The following is a 27,428-nucleotide window of genomic DNA, read 5'->3' on the forward strand; positions in this document are numbered from 1 at the left end:
AATAACTGGAATTCTGCATGTTCAGGCTCCTAACCTCCCAGGGGTCTGGAACTACTTCTCACTGGAAACCCAGGACCCAGTTATCTCTTTGACCTCTCCTGCTCTACCACTCAGCTCCTAGGGACATGACCAGTTATACCTGCAAACCACAAGGTTTCTGCTTCTCTATCCCTTCCTTCCTTTTCTCTTTCCTTCCCCAGGGTCAATCAAACTGACTCCTGGGAGCTGTGTTTGCAGACTGGAAAGAGAGAGAGCCACTGCCCAATAGAACTGGTGCCTTAGATCTGTAGCCCTGCTAAATGGTTGCTACGTTCTTAGGGCCAGAGGCTAAGCGTCTGTCAAAAAGAAAAAAAGAAAGATGGGGGGCAGGTGGGGGTGGGGGAGGGTGGAGGATAAAGGAAAAACAAGCAAACAAAGCAAAAGAAATTTTTACAGTGAAAGTTTTAAAATCTTAAACTGCCCTCAGGGAGCCCCAATGTCTTTGTAAGTGGAAAGAGCACAGAGACAAGGCCCCCTCCTGCCCCACCGAGCCCACATCAAGACAGCATCCTTCCCCCAGGCTCCACCTCTCGCCCCGAATCTCTGACCTCCTCCAGGTCAAGGATCTTCACTCTCTGGGTACTGACATCCCCAAAGATCAACTTTGTCTTCACTTGTCTAGCACACTTAGGGACCCTCTGTTTGCGTACCTGGTGATCCCTTTCTACCTGTGCAGTGGTCCGGTCACCATCCCCTAGGATGAATGTGATTCTTCTTTACTTCAAGGAACTTGCAAGTACATCTGGATGGCATTTTAGTCCATTTTAGGCCCCATGGTTTAATGAGAACCTGGACAGCTGGGTTTTAAGGGATCTATAGTAGAACATTAGCAACTTTTCAAAGCCGAGAGATAGACTTTCTGGACCACATCGTCCTCAGGTGGGCTCGCCACACAGCCCCACTGTATCAGATGGAACTGTGGCATCCTGGAGCAGGAGCCCCACGCCATCAAAGATAAGCACCACACCCTCCATTTTGCCCCAGGCTACAGGCTCCTAGTTTCCTGACTGCTTCTCGCCACACTTTAGGCCAGACCCTGATGCCTTGCTGGGCTTCCCAGGTGGCACTAATGGTAAAGAACCCAACTGCCAATGCAGGAGACACAAGAGACGAGGGTTCGATCCCTGGGTCAGGAAGATCCCCTGGAGGAGGACACGGCAACCCACTCCAGTATTCTTGCCTGGAGAATGCCATGGACAGAAGAGCTTGGCAGGCTACAGTCCACGGGTTCACAAAGAGTCAGACATGACTGAAGCGACTTAGCACGCACACTGATGCCTTGCCAGGATAGCATAACAAGGTTTTTACCTCAGTTGAGAAAATCTGGGGTAGGAAGGTTTAGGGTGGGACTGGTGGAGGGGGGAGGTTCTCATTATAGTGCTACCCTTTGTTTGCCTTTTTAAAAAATACGTCTCATGACACTGCATCTGCATTGCTTACCCTTACATCTTTGCCTCACAGTCTTATCACCTGACACGAGTGCATGCTCAGTTCAGTTGAGTCAGACTCTTTGGGACCCCATGGACTATAGCCCTCCAGGCTCTTCTGTTCATGGGATTTTCCAGGCAAGAATACTGGAGCGGGTTGCCACTTCCTCCTCCAGGGGATCTTCCTGACCTAGGGATCGAACCCGTGTCTCCTGCATTGGCAAGCGGATTCTTTACCATTGAGCCACCTGGGAAACCTATCAACTGACATATTAACATCATAATTTTAGAAACTTGTTGAAAAGGCATTACTTTGGGAGGATGTGATTGCAACCCCCCAACCCCCGTGCACCACTCTTTCTCCAATTTTGCCTGTTCCTGCCTAACTCTCCACATGGTTTCACCCAGTTCTTCCTCCCAGAGTTGGAGCCTATTTCCTACAATCTCCCTTCACATACATCCCTGCAATCTGCCTCTACTCTGGACCATGCAGCCACTTTAGTGATCTAGCTGCCATCCACCAGTACCCTCACCACAGCTCCCCACGCCTGTACACACCAGTTCCTACTCAGACAGGTCAGATTCCTAGCAATGAAATGGTTCTTAACTTTGAGGTTGAGAAATTTGATGATGTCTATGGATTTCTGGCACATCCCCTTGCTCCCCAAGAAAATGCACAGTATGACTATACAGACAGAATGTTGCATACCATTTCAGGGGGTTAGTGGGATGAAGCCCACCCAGAGATTCCTAAAGTCATGGCATCCTGTACAGAGAGATACAAATCTAGAGCTAACTTAAGTGTAAATGATCCTAGAACTTTTTGTGAAAGAGTTTTAACTTTGTTTTCCTGCTGAGTTTCCATAGCTACTGTCTAAAGGTTTCCAATTCCCCAGTAATTTTTGTGGTTGGTGGTATGTTCTTATCACAGTTATCAATAGAGTCTGCTGAACAAATATATTCTTAAAACTGATCAAATATTGACCATAATATCATTAAGTTAAGGAAAGGTATGAAATGTTGATTTTAAAATGAGTTTTAAGGAAGAGAATGAAAAGTTTTTGTGAACAAACAAGAGTCTTTCCAAGGGTGATGCTGGGAGAAAAATAAATCTGGAAAATATATTACTTAGGCGTTCTCTTAGAAATGCTAAAAGTTATGTTAGATCCATATAATTTTTACATAATGTTAAATTTTCTGGTTTTGAATTTCCTAGCTGAGTTGCAGATACATACCCAAGAAGACAATGTATCTGTTCCATATAGAGGCTGGGAATGAATATTTTCATCTTCTCCAATGACTCGAATGATTTTTACCTTTTCTGTAGATGTCGAAGGTTTCTAGGGCATAGAAATACCACAGACCTGTTAGTGAGCTGGTGTGAGACACAGTGGCAAGGCAAGTTGCTTGGTACCATGTCTGAAGCTTTGGTTTTCCATTTGTTTTCATCATTCAGGAAGCATTTAGAAGACTTACAGGAGACACTGTGGGAAAAATTAGCGGGGATGGGGAAGTGGGGACAAAGGGAAGTAATTGTGAGACAAACAAAGAGGATTTCTTTCAGACCTCAGGAACTCATGGAACAATGGGAGAGATGAGCAATAAAATAATTATGGTCTACATGATTACTGTGATCATAAAGGGAAGTTCCAAGAGCTATGTGTACCCAGAAAAGGGCCCTGCATTTTGTCTATACACCCCAGGTTTTTGTTTTTGTTTTTTACAGTTAAATGATATTTGAAAGCTGAATAGGAGTTTGTAAAATAGGGAGGAAAGGACCTGAACTCAGGCCTCAGAAGAAGGGAAGGAGGAGATTTAATAGGTATGACAGATTCAGGTGCCAAAAAATAATGTATTCCATATATTTTGCCTTCTATATGCCAAGTACTATATCAGAAGAAAAACAGAAAATGCTGATCAAAAGAGGAGTGGGTGTTATACAATATTTTTATTCCTTTGTACAGTACATAAAGTGAGTAAAGGATGTATGTCATGGTCTGGGGTCATGCCAACATTTAAACTATTCACAACAAAGAAACACCCCAGGGAAGTAAATTAAGACAAAATGGAGAGTGATCTGCCCAGGAATTACAAGGGCTCTTATGCCAGACTAAACTAGGTTTGAATGTTGGTTCTGGCACTTATAGCATATGGTTTTCAGTAAGTCTGTTAACCTTTTTGAGCTTCAGTTTTCTTATCTGTAAAATGGGAATAATAATATTTACCCTGAGGTTGTATTGTGTAAGTAAAAGATAACATATGCAAAGCATTTAGGCTGTGGTAGGCACTCAATTATTGGTAGTTATCATTGTATTTTCATTATTATTACAAATGTCCCAATAAGGGTTATTTTTATTATTAATGCCACAGCAGGAGTGGAGATAGGATAAGGAGAAGAGAAGTGTGGATGGCCTGAGGGGAGTGAGAAAAGGCAGCTCAGAGTGGAAGCTGAAGAGTGGAGACAAGGAGTTTAAACAACTATTTGAAAAATATGGCAATGAAAGTATAAAGAAACAGCATCAGAGTGAGGGGTAGATTGTGTAGTTATCAGTAGTATAGGTGAATGAGGCCAGTGGGAAATGGCTGAATTTAGAAAGGAAGAGGGACACCTTATCCTTGGAAAATAAAGACATAAGTGTACCTGCAAGTATGGTTAAATCTAAATGAGGAAAGGAAGGAAGTTGAAGCATTTACTCCAGATGATCTATTTCTACTTTCAGTAGTATACACACATATGTATATACACACACTGTATTTGTTATTGTTTGGTCACTAAGTCGGGTCTGACTCCCATGGACTATAGCCTGCCATTTTCTTCTCCAGGGGATCTTCCTGACTCAGAGATTGAACTCATGTCTCTGGCATTGGCAGGCAGATTCTTTACCACTAGTCATCTTGGAGTCTCAAATATATATATATATATATTTTTTTCATTATATATTCATTCTTTAAATATATATATTCATCATATATTTTCTTTAAAAATATAAAGGAAAAGGAAATAATACTAAATAATCTTACCTCTTCTGCATTCTCTTCTTTCTTTTCCTTCTCAAGTTTCTTGTCCTCCATGTTTTCTTCACTTTCTTTAAGAATCTTGCCTGCTTCAGGCTCACTTAATTCTTTTAGAATGTCCTATTAGACACAACAATATTATATTGTAGCTTAGTGGACATAAATATTTTTGCAGAAAATTAGCAATATTTCCATTCAAAAATATTTAATGAGCATTAATTTTGTAACTGGGCACTATGCTAGTGATAAGGATACAAAGGTTAGTAAGAACAGTCCCTGCCTTAAGCAGCTTACAATTTAGTGGACAAGAAAATACTATGGTTACATATAGTCAAAGAGTTTAGGAGCACCTAAACCAGATCTGGTATTGGGCAGGGGTGAAAGAGAGGGTTAATCAAGAAGGTTTCTTGGAGGACATAATGTCTGCATTTCCTCTTGAAGGATGGGTGAGGAGAAAAAAGATGGCTCAAGCGAGTTCCAGACAGAGAATGTTATTTGCACACGACTGGCACTAAGAACAAAAGGAGGTCAATAGAACAAAAACTTGGAAGCAGATGGACAGGAGCACAGTCACAGAGGAAGGACTAGAATATTATGCCAGGGAGACTGGATTTTATCCTGAAGTACCAATAATTTGATTGACCTGTTTTGCATTTCAAAACAATCACTCTAGCAACGTGTTGTTGTTGTTGCTTAGTCACTCAGTCCTGTCTGACTCTTTGTGACCCCATGGACTGCAGCACACCAGTCTTCCCTGTCCTTGACTATTTCCTGGAGTTAGCTCAAACCCATGTCTATCGAGTTGATGATGCCATCCAACCATCTCATCCTCTGCCACTCCCTTCTCCTTTTGACTTCAGTATTTCCCAGCATCAGGGTCTTTTCCAATGAGTCAGCTCTTCACATCAGACGCCCAAAGCATTGAAGTTTCAGCTTCAGCATCAGTCTTTCCAGTGAATATTCAGGATTGATTTCCTTTAGGAATGACTGGTTTGATCTCCTTGCTGTCCAAAGGACTTTCAAGAGTCTTCTCCAGCACCACAAAACAAAAGCATCAGTCCTTCGGCGCTCAGCTTTCTTTATGGTCCAACTCACATCCTTACATGACTACTGGAAAAACTATGGCTTTGACTACACAGATCTTTGTTGGCAAAGTGATGTCTCTACGTCTTTTAATTTTGTGGCTGCAGTCACTGTTCGCAGTGATTTTGGAGCCCAAGAAAATAAAATCTGTCACTGCTTCTACTTTTTCCCCTTCTATTTGCCATGAAGTGATGGAATCATGATCTTAGTTTTTTGAATGCTGAATTTTAAGCCAGCTTTTTCACTCTCATCTTTAACCCTCATCAAAAGGCTCTTTGGTTCCTCTTCACTTTCTGCCATTAGAGTGCTACCATCTGCATATCTGAGGTTGTTGCTATTTCTCCTGACAGTCTTGATTTCAGCTTGTCATTCATCCACCCTGGCATTTCGCATGATGTACTCTGCATAGAAGTTAAATAAGCAAGGTGACAATATAGAGCCTTGTCATATTCCTTTCCCAACTTGGAAACAGTCAGTTGTTCCATGTCCAGTTTTAACTGTTGCTTCTTGACCTGCATACAGGTTTCTCAAGAGACAGTTAGGTGGTCTGGTACACCCATCTCTTATAGAAATTTCCACACACTTGTGATCCACACAGGCAAAGGCTTTAGCATAGTCAATGAAGCAGAAGTTTTTCTGGAACTTCCTTGCTTTCTCCATGATCCAACAGATGTTGGCAATTTGATCTCTGGTTTCTCTCTCTGTCTCTTTGAAACCCAGCATGTATATCTGGAAGTTCTCAGACCATATACTGCTGAAACCTAACTTAAAGGATTTTCAGCATAACCTTGCTAGCATGGGAAATGAATGCAATTGTATGCTAGTTTGAACACTCTTTGGCATTGTTCTTCTTTGGGATTGGAATGAAAACTGACTTTTTCCAGTCCTGTGGCCACTCTTCAGTTTTCCAAATTTGCTGACATACTGAATGCAGAACTTTCACAGCATTATCTTTTAGGATTTTAAACAACAGAGCTGGAATTCTGTCACCTCCAATAGCTTTGTTCAGAGTAATGTTTCCTACTGCCCACTTGATTTTACACTCCAGGATTTCCAGCTCTAGTTGAGTGATCACATCATTGTGGTTATCTGGGTCATTAAAACCGTTCTTATATAGTTCTGTGTATTTTTACCATCTCTTCTTAATCTCTTCTGCTTCTATTTGGTCCTTACTGTTTTTGTCCTTTATCATGCCCATCCTTGCATGAAATGTTCCCTTGATATCTCCAATTTTCTTGACAAGATCTCTAGTATTTCCCATTCTAATGCTTTCCTCTCTTTCTTTGCATTGTTCATTTAAGAAGGCCTTATCTCTCCTTGTTATTCTTTGGAACTCTGCATTCAGCTGGATACATCTTTCCCTTTCTCCCTTGCTTTTCGCTTCTCTTCTTTCCTCAGCTATTTGTAAAGTCTCCTCAGACAACTACTTTGCCTTATTACATTTCTTTTTCTTTGGGATGGTTTTGGTCACTGCCTCCTGTACAATTTTACAAACCTCCATCCATAGTTCTTCAAGCACTCTGTCTATCAAATCTAATCCTGTGAATCTATTCATCATCCCCACTGTATAATCATAAAGGATTTGATTTAGTTCATACCTGAACTGCCTAGTGGTTTTCCCTACTTTCTTCAATTTAAGCCTGAATTTTGCAATAAGGAGCTCATGATCTGAGCCACAGTCAGCTCTCTAGGACTTGTTTTTGCTGACTGTATAGAGTTTCTCCATCTTTGGCTGCAAAGAACATAATCAATCTGATTTCTGTATTGGCCATCTGGTGATGTCCATGTGCAGAATTGCCTCTTAGGTTGTTGGAAAAGGGTGTTTGCTATGAACAGTGTGTACTCTTGACAAAACTCTATTGCCCTTTACCCTGCTTCATTTTGTACTCCAAGGCCAAACTTGCCTATTATTCCTGGTGTCTCTTGACTTCCTACTTTTGCATTTCAAACCTCTATGATGAAAAGGACATCTCTTTTTCAGTGTTAGCTCTAAGTGGTGTTGTAGGTCTTCATAGAACTGGTCAACTTCAGCTTCTCCAGCATCAGTGTTGGGACACAGACTTGGATTACTGTCATGTTGAATGGTTTGCCTTAGAAATGAACTGAGATCATTCTGTCGTTTACAAGGTTGCACCCAAGTACTGTATTTCAGACTCTTTTGTTGCCTGTTAGGGCTATTCCATTACTTCTAAGGGATTCTTGCCCACAGTATTAGATATAATGGTCGTCTGAATTAAATTTGCTCATTCCTGTCCATTTTCATTCACTGATTCCTAAGATGTCAATGTTCACTCTTGCCATTTCCTGCTTGACCACATCCGGTTTACCTTGATTCATGGACCTAACATTCCAGTTCCTATACAATATTGTTCTTTACAGCATCGGACTTTACTTTCACCAGCAGACACATCCAGAACTGAGTGTCCTTTCCACTTTGGCCCAGCTGCTTTATTATTTCTGGAGCTAGCAGTAATTGCCCTTTGCTCTTCCACAATAGGATATTGAACACCTTCAGACCTAGGGGGGTCATCTTCCAGTGTCGTATTTTTTTGCCTCTTCATACTATTCATGGGGTTCTCAAGGCAAGAATGCTGAAGAGGTCTGAAGTGGTTTCCCTTCTCCAGTGGATCACATTTTGTCGGCACTCTCCACCATGACCTGTCCGTCTTGGGTGGCCCTACATAGCATGGATCACAGTTTCATTGAGTTACACAAGGCTGTGACCCATGAGGGGAGGAATAAGTAAGTAGCTGAATTTGTGGATCTGGAGTTTAGATTGGAAGGCTGTTGGTTATATATAAAGATTTAACAGTTTTCTGCATTTATTTAAAGCCAAGAAAGTAAATTATATTGCCAAAGGAGAACTTGTGAAATGACTAGGGGACAAGGCCTTATTTGGACAGGAACTTAGTCACAAAAAGGGTCAGGGAAGGAAGAGGAGACTGGAAAGGGGCTAAAAGTTGCCTCAGAAGTGTGAAAGGGTCACAAGGAAAGCCAAAAGCGAAGAGAGAAGGAGTCAACAGTGTTGAATACCTCAGTGGAGTCTGCACAAATATTGACTAAAGACTGTCCTTCAGAAGTTTATTGCAGCAATATTTATGAAACAAAGTTATACATAAGTTCAATGACCACAACAGGAAAATGCAATTAAAAAACATAATATAAACCATACAAGATATTTTATAGCAATTTTAAATTATGCTGTAGCATTATGTACATGGTACAGAAAAATAGTCACAGTATATTAGGATATTTTTCCAAAATGAAAATACTTCTCCTGATTACACACTATTGCTATAAAATATTTGAACATTACAGAAAAATTAATAATCTCAACCCTCAGAGGTAACAACTTGAATCACTTTGTTGAATACTCTAGTCTGCTTTATCCACATATAAACACATTCATAAAAATGAAATAATAATAAATGTTATGTTTCTTCATCTGATTTTTTCAGTAACATATCATGGGTGATTCTTATTTCACTATATAATCATCTATTTTATCTGTATGGAATTCTATTACTTGAACATACCATAATTTATGAAAGTAATTTTCTATTGCTCAGTATTTATATTGTTCCTTATATTTTGTTATAAATAATACTGTAATTAATATTCTTATATAGATATATGTTCAAATTATCAGATAGGCTACATAGTTTTTTTTTTTTTTTTTAGATTTTTAAAATTAATTTATTTATTTTAGTTGGAGGCTAATTACTTTACAATATTGTAGTGGTTTTTGCCATACATTGACATGAATCAGCCATGTATTTACATGTGTTCCCCATCCTGAACCCCCCTCCCATGTTCCTCCCCATCCCATCCCTCTGGGTCATCCCAGTGCACCAGCCCTGAGCACCCCGTCTCATGCATTGAACCTGGACTGGCGTTCTGTTTCACATATGATAATATACATGTTTCAATGCTATTCTCTCAGATCGTCCCACCCTCACCTTCTCCCACAGAGTCCAAAAGACTGTTCTATGCATCTGTGTCTCTTTTTTTGTCTCATATATAGGGTTATCATTACCATCTTTCAAATTCCATACATATGCGTTAGTATACTGTATTGGTGTTTTTTTTCAGTGTTTAAATGTAAAATAAGGAGTTCCCTGGTAGTCTAGTGGTTACGATTCAGAGCTTTCATTGTTGTGGCCCAGGTTCAACCCCTGGTCGGGGAATTCCCACAAACCACATGGTACAGCCAAAATTAAAAAAAATAAAAATTAAATAAATGTAAAACAGAAGTCCTGCAAGTGTATAGACAGAAACTTCCTCCTTAGACCCAAGAGCACTGACCTATATGCCATCAGATCACACCTGTATAGTTTATGGCTCCAATAGCAACAGGAGCTTCTTCAGACTTTGCTGGAGACGAACTCCATCAGAGACTGAAGTAAAAATAAACATCTGTGACTGCCATTGTGTGCCTAGTCGCTCAGTTGTGTCTGACTCTTTGCAACCTGATGGACGGTAGCCTGCCAGGCTCCTCTGTCCATGGGGGTTCTCCAGGCAAGAATACTGGAGTGTGTTGCCATGCCCTCCTCCAGGGGTTCTTCCCAACCCAGGGACTGAACCCAGGTCTTCTGCATTACAGGTGGATTCTTTACCATCTGAGCCACCAGGGAAGCCATTAGGTACATGATATTCATTGACTTGGGATCCTCAGTTAACAGGTGGTTAAAACTACAGGATTATCATAGCAATTTGGAGAGTGTTGAATGAGAGGGAAAATAAGCCAAGGACAGAATATAAACATTTAAGAGGCAGGCAGAGGTGGAAGACTACAGGAAGGGGGATGAAAAGAAGTAGGAGAAAGATGGAATTTTCGTCTTGCAAAGAGAGATGACCAAAAAAGTGAATGGTTAACAGGATCAAATGCTACAGAGAAGTCAGGTTAAATATGGGATTGGAGACACCTGGATCTGACAATAAGATCATTGGGGGACTTTACAGTAGTTTTAGGGTTTTAAGAAAAGTGATCGTGCTAAGAAGGAGGGAAAGAAGAAGTAAAGGAGGAGAAAAAAATCAAGGGACATATTTTTTCAGATGGGAGAGAGACCGTGTTTATAGACTGCTAATACATTGATAAAATGGAATCATTAGAGAGGAAGGTATTAAAGATACTAAAGAAAGAAGACAATGCACATGAGATTAAGTACCCAAAGGAAGACATAACCTTGGATGGGAAGACCGAGACTAAATGGAGAAGGAGGGGTGTGGGCAGAAGTAGAGAAGTCTGAGGATATGCCTCAGGAAGTGGCAGGGCAGCTCCCCTCTGTAATATGTTGTGCCGTGCTCAATCGTGTCCTACTCTTTGTGACCCTATGGACTATAGTCTGTCAGACTCCTCAGTCCATGGGATTTTCCAGGCAAGAATACTGGAGTGGGTTGCCATATCCTAGGAGGCAAAATCACCCTCCAAGAAAGTGAAGAGAGATGTTTGGGTGAGGATTCTTCTTTAGAAGAGAGAAGAGCTGCCAGTACTCTTGGTCAGAACCCAAATTCTCATAGAGTAAATGAATGAGGATTCAAAACATTGGTTGGAAAAAGTCAAGGCGCTCTTATCTATTGAAATACAGGAAGAGCGTGAATGACGACCAGTGCTAGTGCATGGCAAATACCTCTTCTCCAAGTAGCTGCTGTATTTCTTCATGTGTCAATAACTCTATTTTTCTGCCTTTGAGGCCAGAAAGGAGGTAACAGGACGTGGTGATCCAATCATAACATTCTCTCTGAGAAGAGACAAAAGATAATCACTAAACAGAAAAAATCAGATTATACCAACTCATTTATTTACTTACTCCTACTGAGGAACTGCTAAGAGTAATTCCTCTAAATATAAACCCATTCAATTAACTTTGTATCAGTTCAGTTCAAAGATTTGTGCAGAAGTGATTTTCTATTAATATAGACCTAAATCATATCCTCTCTTATCAACAGGGTTTGGGATCTGGGTTGAAATGGGACAAGTAGCGAAGTGCTATAAAATTAGAGGCAGAAAGGCTGTTGGATTTACTAAGGTCTAATGACTTGTCCCAACAAATGTTATGCAACTGACCAGGGTCAATTACAATTATATGACAATAACACCAGCAAACACTTATGTAGCACTCTGTTCTATGCAATGTACATTATTAACTCACTTGATCCTCTTTATGAGACTATTACTACCCTCATTTTTTAAGATGAGGAAACTGAGTAATAGAGCAGTTAAATATCTCACTCAAGGTCACATATACATTTACGTACTGTGCTTAGATTCTAATCCAGGTGGCCAGGGCTCTTAACCGTTACAAAAATATTACTTCTCCTGCCCCCAGTAAAGTGAGTGAATAGAGCTGAAGCACTTTTTTGGGAAAGGAGCTAATCTCTTATCTATCAAGATAACACGATTGGTCCACAGAAGGTCTTATTCCCGCAAAGAGAACAGAAAAACTACCTTTACTAAGATCTCCAACCAGCTAAGCTTTGGATTCAGTGTTTAAAAGATGCATTATTCCTTATTAGTGAGAAAAAGCAGAGGGAACTAGGAAGCTTTATTTTCTCCGGGGAAGGGGATTTGGTCATTCACACCATCAAAAAAAAAAAAAAAAAAAAATTGTACCATGTGGGGAAATAATCACCCACTTTAGGTCCTTGAAGCAAACCATAAAAAACAGTAATATGTCTCATATTTTTCTCACGATTAAACTTTCATTGTGGAATTATTTGGAAAAATCAGAGCCAAAAGTTTTTTAAAAATCAAATCCAAACCCTTGTGTTATAAATAAGGAATAGAAGCCTCTTCAGATAAATACATTTACCACAGCTCTGTTAACATCACTAAGTTTAAATTTTGCATTCAAAGGGTTAGGTCAATGTCTTACTGCATATCAGAAAAGAGGATCAAACAAGAGAAATGAAAGTATTGGGTTCTAGTCCTTAGTTCATCTAATTGGTTATGGCTTCTTGAGTAAACTCTTAATATTAAGTCTTCATCTATTAAAAACAGATGAAGCTGTTGGTTTACTCTTCAGTTCAGTCGCTCAGTCGTGTCCGACGCTTTGCGACCCCATGAATCGCAGCACGCCAGGCCTCCCTGTCCATCACCAACGCCCGGAGTTTACCCAAACCCATGTCCATCGAGTCGGTGATGCCATCCAATCATCTCATCCTCTGTTGTCCCCTTCTCTTGGTTTACTCTAGATGACCCCTATTTACTGGGGAACTGGTAAAACATTTATTGGTGGGGGGGATCCCTAATTTGTAGCATTTGTTGAATTCCAAAACATATACTCTCATAGGGCAATTTCAATGGTAGTCATCAATTCAGTATGTTATCACTGAATGCGGAGCTGGGAAGAGGTCTGTACAGTCAGCTCTTGTGAGCCAGTATGAGCCTCCATCATACCACTGCCCCTAAAGATCCTTCCAGCTGAAAATTTAATGCATATTTTAACTTTATCATACTTAAAACAAAAACATTTGTCAATTTTGAAAATAGTAATGACATTTTAAAAGTTTTAGTTCTTCAGAGTTAGTTCACCATCCATGAGAAATAAACTATTTTCAGCTGAATTGCATTCTATAAAGCAGATCCTAGTCATTTTCTTACAAACTTCTGAGACATTGAAAATACTACCATAGAACATCTGGTGGGAAGACTATCAGTACGAGTCTTGTAAAAAATATTTACTTATTTGGCTGCACAGGGCCTTAGCTGTGGTATGTGGGATCTTTCAAATGTAGCATGTGGAATCTAGTTCCCTGACCAGGGATTGAACCCAGGCCCCAGCATTGGGAGTGTGGAGTCTTAGTCACTGGACCATCAGGGAAGTCCCAATACGAATTTTTGATAAAAGTTTCATGGCTATCTATAGAGTCAAGGAGGTTTTCCTAAAAAAACCTTTAACATCACCTTTGATGAGCTAGACAAAGATAGCTTGGTTGCCAATCAATACACGTGGATCTCCTTCCATCAATACTCTGATTCTGATAATGTTTGATTCAGGGCTGTTAATAAATGCTTCTGATGTGAAGTGCAAAGACTATCTGGGGAGAAGAAGAAGGTCCTAAATGTTAAGCTTATTATAGAGGATCAAAAACAGGAGAACAAAAGGCTATAGGAGATAGTTTTATAAGTGGTGGGTCTACAGTGGTAATGTAGTTATTAAGAATCCATCATCTCCAGGTCCCCCCAAAAGGGTAGCAAAGCTGAGATCTCTGAGTTCACCTGCTGGAACACTGCAAGAGGCAACTCTCCAGCACCACTCTTTAAAGTCATACTCTTTTCGGAGGCCCAAATCCTGAAACTGGCAGTAGTATCTTGGGCAACATAAAGGTTACTGTAGCCCAAGGTGGATATCAGGGTCTTCATCAATTACACAGGGCAAGATGAGAAAGAATGGCATCAATTGCAGCCAGAAGTCAGTTTGAAGGGCAGCCAGAAGTCTTCTCGTTTCTATCATGGTAGGCATTTCTTTGGCATTGAGAGGATTGTTCCTTCCCACATGTTCTCAGTATTATCAGGTGCTGGTCAGTGTGTGTCTTTCACCAGTCTTAGCCTGCTGAAGTTATCTCAGAAATCTTTCCAGGTAATCTGCTGTTTGTTCAGATTATGAACAAACTCCAGGGCATCAGTGACTCTAAATCTAGACGCCCGGCACATTATAGATGATCAACCTAACACACTTAAAAATTAAGACATCTTTCTGGCTTATTCTAGGTTTTCAGCAGCTGGTTCAGCTGTAGTGGACTCAGTGTTGTACTCTGACTGGATGCCAGGACTCTTTGACATAGTGCTTCTAAACAGCGAATGAAAACATAAGCAAGTCTCATTCCCAAGTGAAGCAGCTGATATGCACTGAGATCATCTTTTTTTCAGAAATAGGCATGGGGTAAGAATCCCAAGAACTGAGTCCTCTTAGAAGATAGCAGCCCAGCTGGTTGAGGTCCGAATGATTACACCAGGGTCAGATGGGAGGTAAGTAGGGTCATTAGTTACTGCACTGCCTTGATGGTCTTGGGGAACTAGATCATTCCCAAGACTTCATGAAGAAGTCATTTCTCTAGGGGATTCGTATGGTAGAGTGGAGTATGAACCATCATCAGGAAGAGTGATCAAACTCCAGAGGATGCTGATTTAAGAGACCTCCCGCTCCATTAACCAGTCCAGCATCATGCAACTCTCACATTTACCAGGAAGGAGCCCAAGAAATACCAGATTGTGGGAAACCATCATTAAGGTCAAATATCAGTCCTTTGGGTTGGCAAGATGTTCTTCTTCAGGTACTGGAATGTAGCTGGGGTGTGCTACAAGCCACACAGCATCATAGTATGCCCACACTAGAGAAAGCTTCTCTGGAGAACCATCTTCTACTCTTCACCTTGTAAGATACGCATAAGGCCATGTAAGTCCCAGAGTCTGATGTCATAAAGATTCACATACCATACAGGTTGTCCAGGAGATGAGGGGAAGACAGTAGTAGTCAGGATGGGGATGAATTTGAAATGAAGATAACCCTAATGAGAGGGGAACTAACCATTAATTTAAAAATAAAATAAAGAGTACTGAGGCAGTTCCAGGGCAAGTGCATGGCTGTTGAGCCATAAACTAGTTTGATGTACCCGTTGAAAGGCCACAGTCTCAGGCTTAAAGAGGGGATAGATGCGTTTGGGAGGAAAAAAGGCCCGAGCATAGGACCAATGAAAGTCTTACTTCCGGTGGAAGAGCAGATCCTCAGCCTTCTCTGATAATACCTTCCCAGTTTATTAATCTGAAATTGTTGGCTAAAGGATAGTAAATAAATGGGAAAGAGCTCAACAGAAGACCGAATTAGTCTGGTGGAAAGGATAGGTTCTCAGAGATGGTTAGGTCATGGACCTCCAATCATGGGCTGGGGTGAATTAGGCTATGAATGGTCCACTGCACAAAGCTCTCATAAAATCTCCTTATACGGATTTTTTTTTTTCTTTTGCAGCACATGCAGCTTGCAGGACCTTAGTTCTCCGCCAGGGATCAAACCTGGGACCCTGCAGTGAAAGCACCAAGTCGTAACCACTGGACCAGCAGAGAATGTCCTGGATAACTTTATATAAGTCCCTAAGACCCCCTTACCAAAATATCTCCCCCATATTGCTATAGCTTTAACTTTTTTTAAAAGATTTTTTTTATGTGTACCAATTTTAAAGTCTTTATTGAATTTATTACAATATGGCTTCTGTTGTTGATGCTCTGGTTTCTTGGCCTTGTTGCATGTGAGATCTTAGCTCCCTGACCAGGGATGGAACCCACACCTCTTGCATTGAAAGGCAAAGTCTCAACCACTGGACTGCCAAGGAAGTCCCCTCTATAGCTTTAACTTTAATGAGGAGATATACCTCAAAGTACCCTGAATCTTCATTCCAAAATCACCCTTATCTGAAAATGTGGTCTCATCACATAGCTCTATCCCATTTAAGTAAATGAGAAATAAGGTGTATAACAAAACAGGCCGATGAGTCCCTACTACCATCTATGGTAGATCCAGCCTACCAAAACCAGGATATTCACCACATCCAGGGTGGGTAGCAGCAGGCCTGAGAAGATGTGAGCACATTTCTAGATGCACAGTATAAGGGCTACAAGATCCAAGAGACTGTTCAGTTCAGAGGCACATAAATCTGTTGGAAACAATGCCTCTGAGGTCTTCCCAGAAACAAAACTAAAAGACATTTCAGTTCCTAGATGAGAAGTAAAATATACCTATAAAAACATATTTCAAATACTAAAATATTCTTACTCTCCTGACATGTACCCTAGTTATTCACAGTGTTATTATTTTAAGTTTCTACTGAATGGAATTGCTATTTTAAAATTTGGACTTAGCATCTATATTTATGAAGTTTATTTCTCCTATACGTTACTGGGGTTAAAAAAACTTTGCCAGCTATATGAAATAATCTGGGGAAAAGTTCAGTCTTTACTTATGTTCTTAAACTGTTTATATGGCATGAGGATAACCTGCTCCTTCAAAGTCTGAACACATCTATGGAGTCCAGGCAAAAGTTTGTGGTTCTTTTTCAACAAATGCATCAATTTCTTCTCTGAAAATTGATCAGTTTTATCCTTCTAAAATTAATGTTACTGTATATTTTCCTAGAAATTCTCCATTTCTTAGAGATTTTAATTAATTAGTAAGATATTGCACATAAAGTTTTGTTATAATCCATTTTTAAAAAAACTGTGAGATCTATTACACATACAAAAGAGCATAAAATCATAGAATTTAATGAGAACAGTCATTTAAACATCAAACAAACCAAAGAACAGAAAATTGCCTGCATTCTATACACCAGTCCTGATACAGCATAATACAATTATCCATTCCACTGTTTATGGGCAGGTCTCAAAATCATAAGCTCAGCTATAATTTACGTGCGTGTACTCAGTCACTTCAGTAGTGACCAACTCTGTGCAACTCCATGGACTACAGCCTGCCAGGCTCCTCTGTCCATGGGATTCTCCAGGCAAGAATACTGGAGTGGGTTGCCGTGCCCTCCTCCAGGGGATCTTCCCCACCCAGGGGTCAAACTACACTTCCTGCATTGCAGGCGGGCTCTTTACCCACTGAGTCACCATACCTTATGAAACAAGAAAAGGAAGAGTAAATTAAACCCAAAATAAGTAGAAAAAAAGGAAATAATAAAGAGCAGTGTGGAAATTAGCAAAGCAGAAAAACAGAGAAAAATTGGTAAAGGCAAAATCAAGATTTTGAGATTAAAAAAATAGATAAATCTTTTTATAGACTGATGAGAACAAAAAGAGAAAAAATACAAATTTTCAATAACAGGGACAAAAGAGTGGACATCCTATAATTATTAAAAGGATAATGGGGGAATAATGTGAGCAACTCTACATCAATTAATTAGACAACTTAGATGAAATTACAGATTCCTTACAAGACCAAAGCTAAGGAGCTCCCTCAAGAAGATATAATAGCCCTATATGCAGTAAGGAAATTTCCTTAAACCCAGTAGAGAAACTGGATAGCCTTATATCTGAATAGCTCTATCTTTGTAATTTAAAACTTTCTCACAAACCTAAATGACTTCACTGGTGAATTATACCAAATATTTAAGGAAGAAATAATATATAATTCTATAAAAATTGCTCTATAAAATAGAAGAGTAAAAAACACTTCCCAACTCATTTTAAGAGGCTAACATTATCCCTAATATCAAAACCAAAAATATTAGAAAACAAAGTAAACTATTAATATATAATCAGTATCTTCAAGAACATCAATGCAAAAATTCTACACAAAACTTCAACCAATTGCATTCAGTTCAGTTCAGCTGCTCAGTTGTATCTGACTCTTTGCGACCCCATGAACCGCAGCACGCCAGGCCTCCCTGTCCATCACCAACTCCAGGAGTTTACCCAAACTCATGTCCATCGAGTCGGTGATGCCATCCAATCATCTCATCCTCTGTCGACCCCTTCTCCTCCTGCCCCCAATCCTTCCCAGCATTAGGGTCTTTTCCAATATATAAAAAGATAGTACACCATGATCAAGTGGGGTTTATCCCAAGAATGTAAGGTTCATTTAATTTTCAATTCAAAAATCAATCAGGGACTTCCCTGGTGGCCCAGTGGTTAAGAATCTGCCTTCCAACGCAGGGAACATGAGTTTGATCTCTGGTCAGAGAACTAAGATCCCACATGCCCACAGGGCAACTAAACCCATGCACCACAACTAGAGAACCCAAGCACTGCAACTACTGACCCCGTGTGTCCTAAAGCCTGTGCTCCACAAAAGAAGCCTGTGCACTGCAACTAGAGAAAGTCCATGCAACACAATGAAGACCCAGTGCAGTCATAAATAAATAAATAATAAAAAAATCAATGTTAGTTGTCATGTTAAAAGACTAAAAAAGACAACTCATCGACCATCTTAGTAGATGCAGAAAAAGGATTTGATAATATCCAACATTCATTCTTGACTTTAAAAAGATTTTTAACAAACATGGAACAAAAAATAAAGCTTCCTCAATATGATAAAGGACATCTAGGAAAAGCCTACACCTTCCATTATACTTAAAGATGACAGAATAAATACTTTCCCCCTAAACTATAACAAGGATGTCTGTTCTTACCACTTTTACTCAATCTGGTACTGGAGACTCTAGTTAGTGCAAGATGTCAAGAAGAAGAAATTAAAGGCATGTAGATTAGAAAGAAAGAAAGAAAACTGTCCTTATCTGCACATGATATAATTATGTACATAGAAAATTCTAAGGAATCTGAAAAAAAAAACACTTCTTAGCAGGGATAAGAGAGTTCAGTAAGGTCACAAGATATGAAATAAATATATTTTAAAAATCATGATACAATGCTCATTGTAGCACTGTGTACAATAGCCTAGACATGGATGCAACCTAAATGTCCATCAACAGAGGAATAAAGATGTGATACGTATATATATATATATATATATACACATATATATATAATGGAATATTACTCAGTCATAAAAAGAATGAATTATTGACATTTGCAGCAACATAGATGGGCCTAGAGATTATCATACTAAGCGAAGTCAGACAGAGAATGATAAATATCATATCACTCATATGTGGAATCTAATTTTTTAAAAAAAATTTTAAATCATTTTTTGAAAATGATACAAATGAACATTTACAAAACAGAAAGTCTTACAGATATCAAAAACAAGCTTATGATTACCAAAGGGGAAAACATTGGGGGAAGGGATAAATCAAGAGCTTGGGATGAACATACCCAAACTATTATACACAAGATAGATAATGAACAAGGACATCCTATAGAGCACAGGGAACTCTACTCAATATTCTGTGATCACCTATAAGAAAAAAGAATCTAAAAAGGAATGAATAGGGACTTCCTGGTGGTCCAGTGGATAAGAATCTGCCTGCTAATGCAGGGGACATGGGTTCAGTCCCTGATCTGGGAAGATCACATGTGTCACGGAGCAACCAAGTCCATGGCGCCACAACTACTGAATCCTGAATGCCTAGTATCTGAGCTCTGCAACAAGAGAAGCCACCACAATGAGAAGCTTGTGCACTACAAGGAAGAGTAGCTCTTGCTCTCCACAACTAGAGAAAGCTTGTGTGCGCAGCAACAAAGACCCAGCACAGCCAAAAATAAATAAATAAATACCTGAAAAGAATCAATACATGTATATGTATAACTGAATCACTTTGTTGTACACCTGAAACTAACACAACATTGTAAATCAACTATACTCTAAGAAAATCAAAAATTTTTTAAATCAGTGATAATTCTGTTACCAAGGAATAATAAGAAATTGAAACTACAGAATAATATAATTTGCAACAGTGCCAAAATACAGAATACATAGGAATAAACCTTACAAAGACCTATATACTGAAAACTACAAAACTTTGCTGAAAGAAATAAAGAACTTAAGTAAATGAAGAGATATACAATCTTCACAGGCCCAAAGACTCAATACTGTTAGGATGTCAGTTCTCCACAAATTAATCAATAGATAAAATGTAATCATAAGAAAAATACCAATAGGCTTCTTTGGAAACACTGATAAGCTAATTCTAAAAACTTCACATATGGAAAGCAAAGGACCTAGAATAGCCTGGCCAATCTTAAAAAAGAACAAATTTGGAGGATTTACATTACTAACCTCAGAACATTATAAAAGTATAGTAATCAAAACAGTTTGATAATGGTGACAATGTTGACACACAGATCAACAGAACATAGTAGAATATCCAGAATAATATCCATATATACGATCAATGTGCTTAGTCGCTCAGTTGTGTCTGACTCTTTGGGACCCCATGGACTGTAGCCTGCCAGGGTCCTCTGTCCATGGGGATTCTCCAGGCAAGAATACTAGAGTGGATTGCTGTGCCCTCCAGATTTTAAAAAAGATGAAAAAGCTTCTGAATAGAGAAAGGGTAGTTTTTTCAACACATAGTGCTAAACAACTGGATATCCAAATGCCAAAAAGTGAACTTCAACCCATATCTGGCACCAGAAAAGAAAAAAATGGGTCACAGATCTGAACACACAAAGCTTAAAACTATAAATCTTCAGATGTTACTATACAAAAATCTTTCTTAGGTAACAATACCAAAAGAAGATCCATAAAAGAAAAAAAATGATAGATTGAACTTCATCAGTTAAGAAGTCCCCCTCTTTGAAAGACATTGTTAAGAGAAGAAAAGGAAGTCACAGACTGAGAGAAAATATTTCTAAATCACACATCTGATAAAGGAGTTTTATCCAGAATATATAAAGTACTTTCAAATTCAATAATAACAAAACAAACAAACCAATGATAAAAGGCCAAAGATTTGAGCAGATATTTCACCTTTTTTCTATGAACAGTTTATTAATTTTATCTCACTTGTAATGATTTAAACATATCAAGTAACCAGTAACCAAATTATAAAACAATTGTATTTCTTTTTTTAGCATTTTTCCAGTTTTACTGATATATAATTGTTGTATAACACTACATATGTTTAATATGTACAACATAATGATTTGATATGTGTATGTATTGCAAAATGATTATCACAACAAATTCACTTAACATCCATTACCTCACATAGTTACATTTTTTTTTTCTTGTGATAACTTTTAAGATCTACCTTAGCAACTTTATACCTTTCACCAAAGGAGATGTAATGCCAAATAATCCCATGAAAAGATGTTCAACATCACTGATCATGAAGGAAATGCAAATTAAAACTACAATGGCATATACAAGTCACTTACTGGAATGTCTAAAATTGAAATCACTGACCAAATCAAATTTTGGTGAGGGTGTGAAACAACTGGAACACTCATATACTACTGGCAGGAATGTAGAAGACAGTTTCTTAAAAAGCTAAAAACGCAAGCCATATGACCTAACCATTCCATTTCTAGATATTTATTTAAGACAAATGAAAGCAATGCATACGTACATGCATATCCATTGAAGCTTTACTTGTAATAAAAAAAAAATGGAAATAATTCAAACGTTCATCAACAAAGAATGGTTGATAAATGGTGTGTTTCCATTCAATGAGATACTGCTCAGCACGAAAAAGCAATTTTGATAAAAGCAACAGTATGTGTGAATCTAAAAATAATTCTGCTTCGTCAAAGAAGTCAGACAAAGAAATGTATATATTCTGTATGATTCAATTTACATAAATTCTAAAAAGTGAAAACTAATCTTTGGTGTTAGAAAGTGGATCAGACGTTGCCTCGGACAGGACAAGGCTGTAAGGAGAGATTATAAAGGGGTACAAGGAAACTTTGAGATTCTTGGATATGCTCCTTTTTCAATCATAGTGATTATTTTACAAGTGTACGTACATTTTAGAAATTATCAAATTGCTCATTTAAATATGTGCAGTTTGTTGTAAAGCAATTAAGCCTAAAAGCCTACTTAAAACAAACAAAACAAAAGAAAGGAGAATATAGAGTTATTACCTTCATCTTCTCCAGTTCATTAAGTTCCTTATCAGGATTTTTTCCCAAGCGACTTGCGTTAGTCACAGCCATAGTTACTACCAGCTCTTTGCAACAACTGAAAAAAAAAGAAACCCACACACAGACATACAGAGCATCACCTTTTTATTGCTGGTTTCTCTTATAAGTCCAAATACAGTGGAGGTTTACCATGATAATTAAGCTACTGATTGACGACAGAATAATTTGCTTCTTGCTCAGTTTCTCAGTCCTAGTCTCTCCCTCCCCTCCATTCAAGTCATGCTCAACCATTGGTAACACTGAATGGAAATGAAGGTGAAACTGGCTAAATTGTAAAAGCGACATCCCAAATCTGAAGTAATCATAGTGACAGTATGCTTCCTAGCTAATAAAGTACAGTTTTATAGACATCTTCTTTATTTGATGGGAATAGTCTAACTTATCAGATATAAGGCTTTTTTCCTCTTTTTAAAAAATTTTATTTGTCTGCACTGGGTCTTAGTTGTGGCATGTGGGATCTAGTTTCCTGACCAGGGATCAAACCCAAGCCTCCTGCAACGAAAGCTCAGAGTCTTAGCCACTGGACCACCAGGAAAGTTCCTCACTTTTTGCTTTTTTAAAATGTTTTTGTTGGTGTTTAGTGAAACATATAAAAGTGTACAGTCAATTTTGCATGGAATTACATATGCAAATTACACTTACTCCCCCCACCATAGGTGCAAAACTGCAATTTATTTATGCAATTGGTTTGGTTTGTTGTTTTTTTTCACTTCTCACTCCCACATCCATATACACTTCCTATCCTGCTTATGCTAACACTGTTTTCAAAGGAATTCTAAAGTAATGAAGAAAACACCAAAATTTCACATTCCAACAGGACAGTGTTGAAGCTAGTTTAAAAACTGAACTAGTATTTCTTTCAGGGTTTTAAAAGAATCCCTTATTGCTACTACTAACTGCCCTTCTCTCTGCTTTTTTTTTTTTTTTTAATTTTTGTTGGAGTATAGTTTATTTACAATGTTTTTCCTCTGCTTTATGTCATGTTTAATTTTCAACAGAAATAATAAAATAACCAGATAGTTTCACCTGCTCAAATAGCTGGAATATTGGCACAACTTTTTTGCCAGGGCAATTGCATCTAGCTCTAACTTGGCAATTCCTAGGTCATGTTTTTCAGCACTATTCTCCAAATTTATGAGAGTATCTGGATCAGGAAAGTCAGGTATCATTAAAATCAGCAAATTTACCATCCACTGGATCATGGGTATATGCAATTCATCCATCTGTTAAAAAAAAAAGATTATAACATAAATGACCCATTTAAAATAAATCAAACAGTAAAAACCATATCAAGTTTAAAATAGAACTGTTTTGTAACAAATCAATTATCACATCAATCCAATCAATCCAATCCAATCAATTAAATCCTTAGATCAGAGTCAGGTCTTTGTGAGGAGCAGTGTCAGGCCTTAGTGAGGACCATAGGCTTTAGTGAGGAGCTGATACAAATTAAGTCAGTCAAACCAAACTAATCAATCTAATCTACTCAATGCAATCCTCCAATCAAATCAAGCCCAGCAGGGGATTTAGTGAGGATCAGAGTTAGGGGAAGGGCAACTCTTCCTGAGAAAGAGTTAAAATGACTACTACCTTTCACAAGTCAAAGATATTTTCCCCACTAACTAAGACCCTGCTGCTTCTCAACTACACTAATTCTTCTTAGAGAATTAATTCTCTAAACTGTTCTTTCATACATCAATGGCCTGGATGATACTGTCATTGAAAGAACTCATTTTTGCTTACATAAAATATTAATAAATCCTTAAACCATGCTTATAAAATAAACAGTCATATTTGTTACCTTCATTTCAAACCTATATTAAAGAGATTAAATGATAGAAACAAGGTCATGCAATACTTCACAGATGAATTTAAAATTAGAATCAAATTAAACACAGAAGAATATCTTCTACTTTCACAAAGATACGGAATCATTCTCTTAATTAGATGGAGAGTGAAAATGATTTTTATAATAAACCAAAGATTTACTGTGATTCAGATACCAAATTCTTAAGAGAAATTTTAAGATGAAGTGTTTTTCTTTTATAAAAAGGCAGGTTTGTTTCAAATTTATTGATCTTTTCAGGGATGACAGTGGCAAAACAGCCATCTCCTAGCTGATACTAAAAAAAAAAAAAATCACAATTCAACCCTTCAAAATATAATTGATGTTGGGATTTCCCTGGTCCAGTGGTTGAGACTCTTCTTCCAAAGCAGGGGGCACAGGTTTGATCCCTGGTTGGGGAACTAAGATTCTCCACGCCTCACGGCATGGCCAAAATTTTTTTTAATATATAAAATTGATGTTAACAATGAGTAAAAGAAATCTGGGCTTCCCAGATGGCACTAGTGGTAAAGAACCTGCCTGCCAATGTAGGAGATGAAGGTTCAATCCCTAGGTCAGGAAGATGCCCTGGAGAAGGGCATGGCAACCGCTCCAGTATTCTTGCCTGGAGAATCCCATGAACAGAGGAGCCTGGTGGGCTATAATCCATAGCATCACAAAGAATCAGACACAAATGAAGTAATTTAGCATGCACCCACACAAAAGAAATTTATGCTGTGGAGCAGTCATTTTGAAAATGGACAGTAGGAAGGATTTCCATCTTGGTTTGATTTTGTTGCTGAAAACAATATATGGCTCACTTTTAAAAACTCTCAAATTCATACACTTGAAAATCTGGAAATGAGTTTCTAATTGTTTTAAAATCTTACAAATAAAGTATTTCAATTGACTGCCAATCTTTTGTTTAAAAAAAGAAATGCTCCATTGCCTAATGTTTATAAAAACAACTGATTGACATTATGGCAGATGGAAAATTTTACTATAATGAATTTCTTCAATTTGGATTGCTTCTTTGCAAGCTATTATTTTAGGAATGACAGTCCTTAAAGAAAAATAACAAAGTAAACTGAACTTAGAAGTAGACCTTCAGATGGCTTTGTCACTAAGTATTAACCTGTACTTATAAAAAAACTATGAAGCCTGTTCGATCACATCAGTTTTTTAAAAAATCATTACTAAAAATAATTTTAAAATATTATTCATCTCATCCCTTTTGACTAGTCATATATATTTTACAATATAGAAAAAAGTCAATAGAGTAAGTCTCACATGTAAGTTAGAAATAGTAAGTTAGAAATGAATTGTTCAATGATTTTTTGCTGATAGACATACACACAAAAAATCTTTGAAGATCAGTTTTACTGCCAAGCAGCACAGATTAGATTAAGAAAAGGTATGAAGAAAAAAACAAAAAAAAAATCTGGAAGAAAGTGGATCAGAAAGAAAAATGAATGGTGAGTGAAATAAAGATAACATTTCCATTTTTAGATACTTATACCAGTTAATATAGATTAATATGGATATATACAGTTCCTTGAGAAACATATAATCTTGCAAGTTTTCTATTCAGTTTAACTATATTATAATCTTGTAGTGTCAAAATGGAGATGTATAGAGAAGTATACAAAGGTACTTTCTAAATAATCCTACATTATAAAAACTGAATTCCATAATATTAAAAATTGAGACTATGATTCCCCAAAGATAATCCCCAATAGTAAACTGAGTATCTTATCAAAGAAGGTGTTAGTGTAGCAACACCATAAAACATCAGCAATGTTGGAATGTCCTGTCTTACATCACCGAAAGCATTTCCCCTAAAGTCAGGAACAAGACAAGAGTGCTCACTCTCACCACTACTATTCAACACAGTTTTGGAAGTTTTGGCCACAGCAATCAGAGCAGAAAAAGAAATAAAAGGAATCCAGATTGGAAAAGAAGAAGTAAAACTCTCACTGTTTTCAGATGACATGATCCTCTGCATAGAAAACCCTAAAGACTCCACCAGAAAATTACTAGAGCTAATCAATGAATATAGTAAAGTTGCAGGATATAAAATCAACACACAGAAATCCCTTGCATTCCTATACACTAACAATGAGAAAAGAGACAGAGAAATTAAGGAAACAATTCTATTCACCATTGCAACAAAAAGAATAAAATACTTAGGAATATATCTACCTATAGAAACAAAAGACCTACATATAGAAAACTATAAAACACTGGTGAAAGAAATCAAAGAGGACACAAATAGATGGAGAAATATACCGTGTTCATGGATTGGAAGAATTAATATAGTGAAAATGAGTATACTACCCAAAGCAATCCATAATAAAATGCAATCCCTATCAAGCTACCGACGGTATTTTTCAGAGAACTAGAACAAATAATTTCACAATTTATATGGAAATACAAAAAACCTTGAACAGCCAAAGCAATCTTGAGAAAGAAGAATGGAACTGGAGGAATCAACCTGCCTGACTTCAGGCTCTACTACAAAGCCACAGTCATCAAGACAGTATGGTACTGGCACAAAGACAGAAATATAGATCAATGGAACAAAATAGAAAGCCCAGAGATAAATCCATGCACTTATGGACACCTTATCTTTGACAAAGGAGGCAAGAATATACAATGGAGAAAAGACAATCTCTTTAACAAGTGGTGCTGGGAAAACTGGTCAACCACTTGTAAAAGAATGAAACTAGAACACTTTCTAACACCATACACAAAAATAAACTCAAAATGGATTAAAGATCTAAACGTAAGACCAGAAACTATAAAACTCCTAGAGGAAAATATAGGCAAAACACTCTCCGACATAAACCACAGCAGGATCCTCTATGACCTACCTCCCAGAATATTGGAAATAAAAGCAAAAATAAACAAATGGGACCTAATTAAAATTAAATGTTTCAAAGAAATATTTATTAAGTCTCACTATGTGACAGGCACTCTCCTACCCTTTTTCTTCTTACTTCTGGTTGTGTTCTAAATCAGAAATTTCTCACAGGTCTGGTGACCCCTGTATCCATATTTCCAGTCTTAACATATTTGCTCTTCAACTCTTGGTGTTTCTGTATTTACAACATGCTCACAGACTGATATAATGCTTCATAAGTAGCATTCCCACATAACACGCTGATCTCTGCCTTTCAATCCTAATTTAAGCAATATTAAAATTAGCTAAATTCATTTTACCAATTTTGTAACATCAAACATTTGCATATTATATTTACTTATAATAAGAGACTCCGGTGTAAATTTAGATTGTAATTAAGACTAGGAAGTGGGAATAAATATAATAAACTAAGACATCCATGGGAAATTATTACTTCATGTTGTGATAGTTAAGAAGTCCACAGGTTCAGTTCGTCAGAATGGCAGGGCAATTCCCTATTCTAATAACTATAAAACAATTGTATTGTAGCATTTGTCTTTCTTCCTAGAAACATGTTTCTGTCATCCCTTCAGCCAG

General features: G+C 37.9%; 1 protein-coding gene across 6 annotated transcripts in view; it reads right to left on the bottom strand.

Moving 5' to 3' along the window:
- AXDND1 (axonemal dynein light chain domain containing 1) overlaps positions 1-27,428 on the bottom strand; it is a 69,695-nt gene that overhangs the window by 7,404 nt on the left and 34,863 nt on the right. For 4 of the 6 annotated variants that reach the window (XM_081485897.1, XM_081485899.1, XM_081485896.1 and 1 more), the window contains exons 19-23: positions 23,131-23,327; positions 22,045-22,141; positions 11,195-11,305; positions 4,488-4,601; positions 2,702-2,806 (exon numbers count right to left, since the gene is read on the bottom strand). In XM_081485897.1, coding sequence (XP_081342023.1) covers positions 2,702-2,806; positions 4,488-4,601; positions 11,195-11,305; positions 22,045-22,141; positions 23,131-23,327 — 624 coding nt within the window. Of the gene's footprint in view, positions 1-2,701; positions 2,951-4,487; positions 4,602-11,194; positions 11,306-22,044; positions 22,142-23,130; positions 23,328-27,428 lie in introns of all 6 variants that reach the window. The other 2 variants (XR_014052388.1, XR_014052387.1) reach the window with 1 other exon arrangement.

This window comes from Giraffa tippelskirchi, chromosome 5 (assembly GCF_054371585.1).
Source record: "Giraffa tippelskirchi isolate mGirTip1 chromosome 5, T2T-mGirTip1v1.2.pri, whole genome shotgun sequence".
In the NCBI taxonomy this organism is placed as follows: domain Eukaryota; kingdom Metazoa; phylum Chordata; class Mammalia; order Artiodactyla; family Giraffidae; genus Giraffa; species Giraffa tippelskirchi.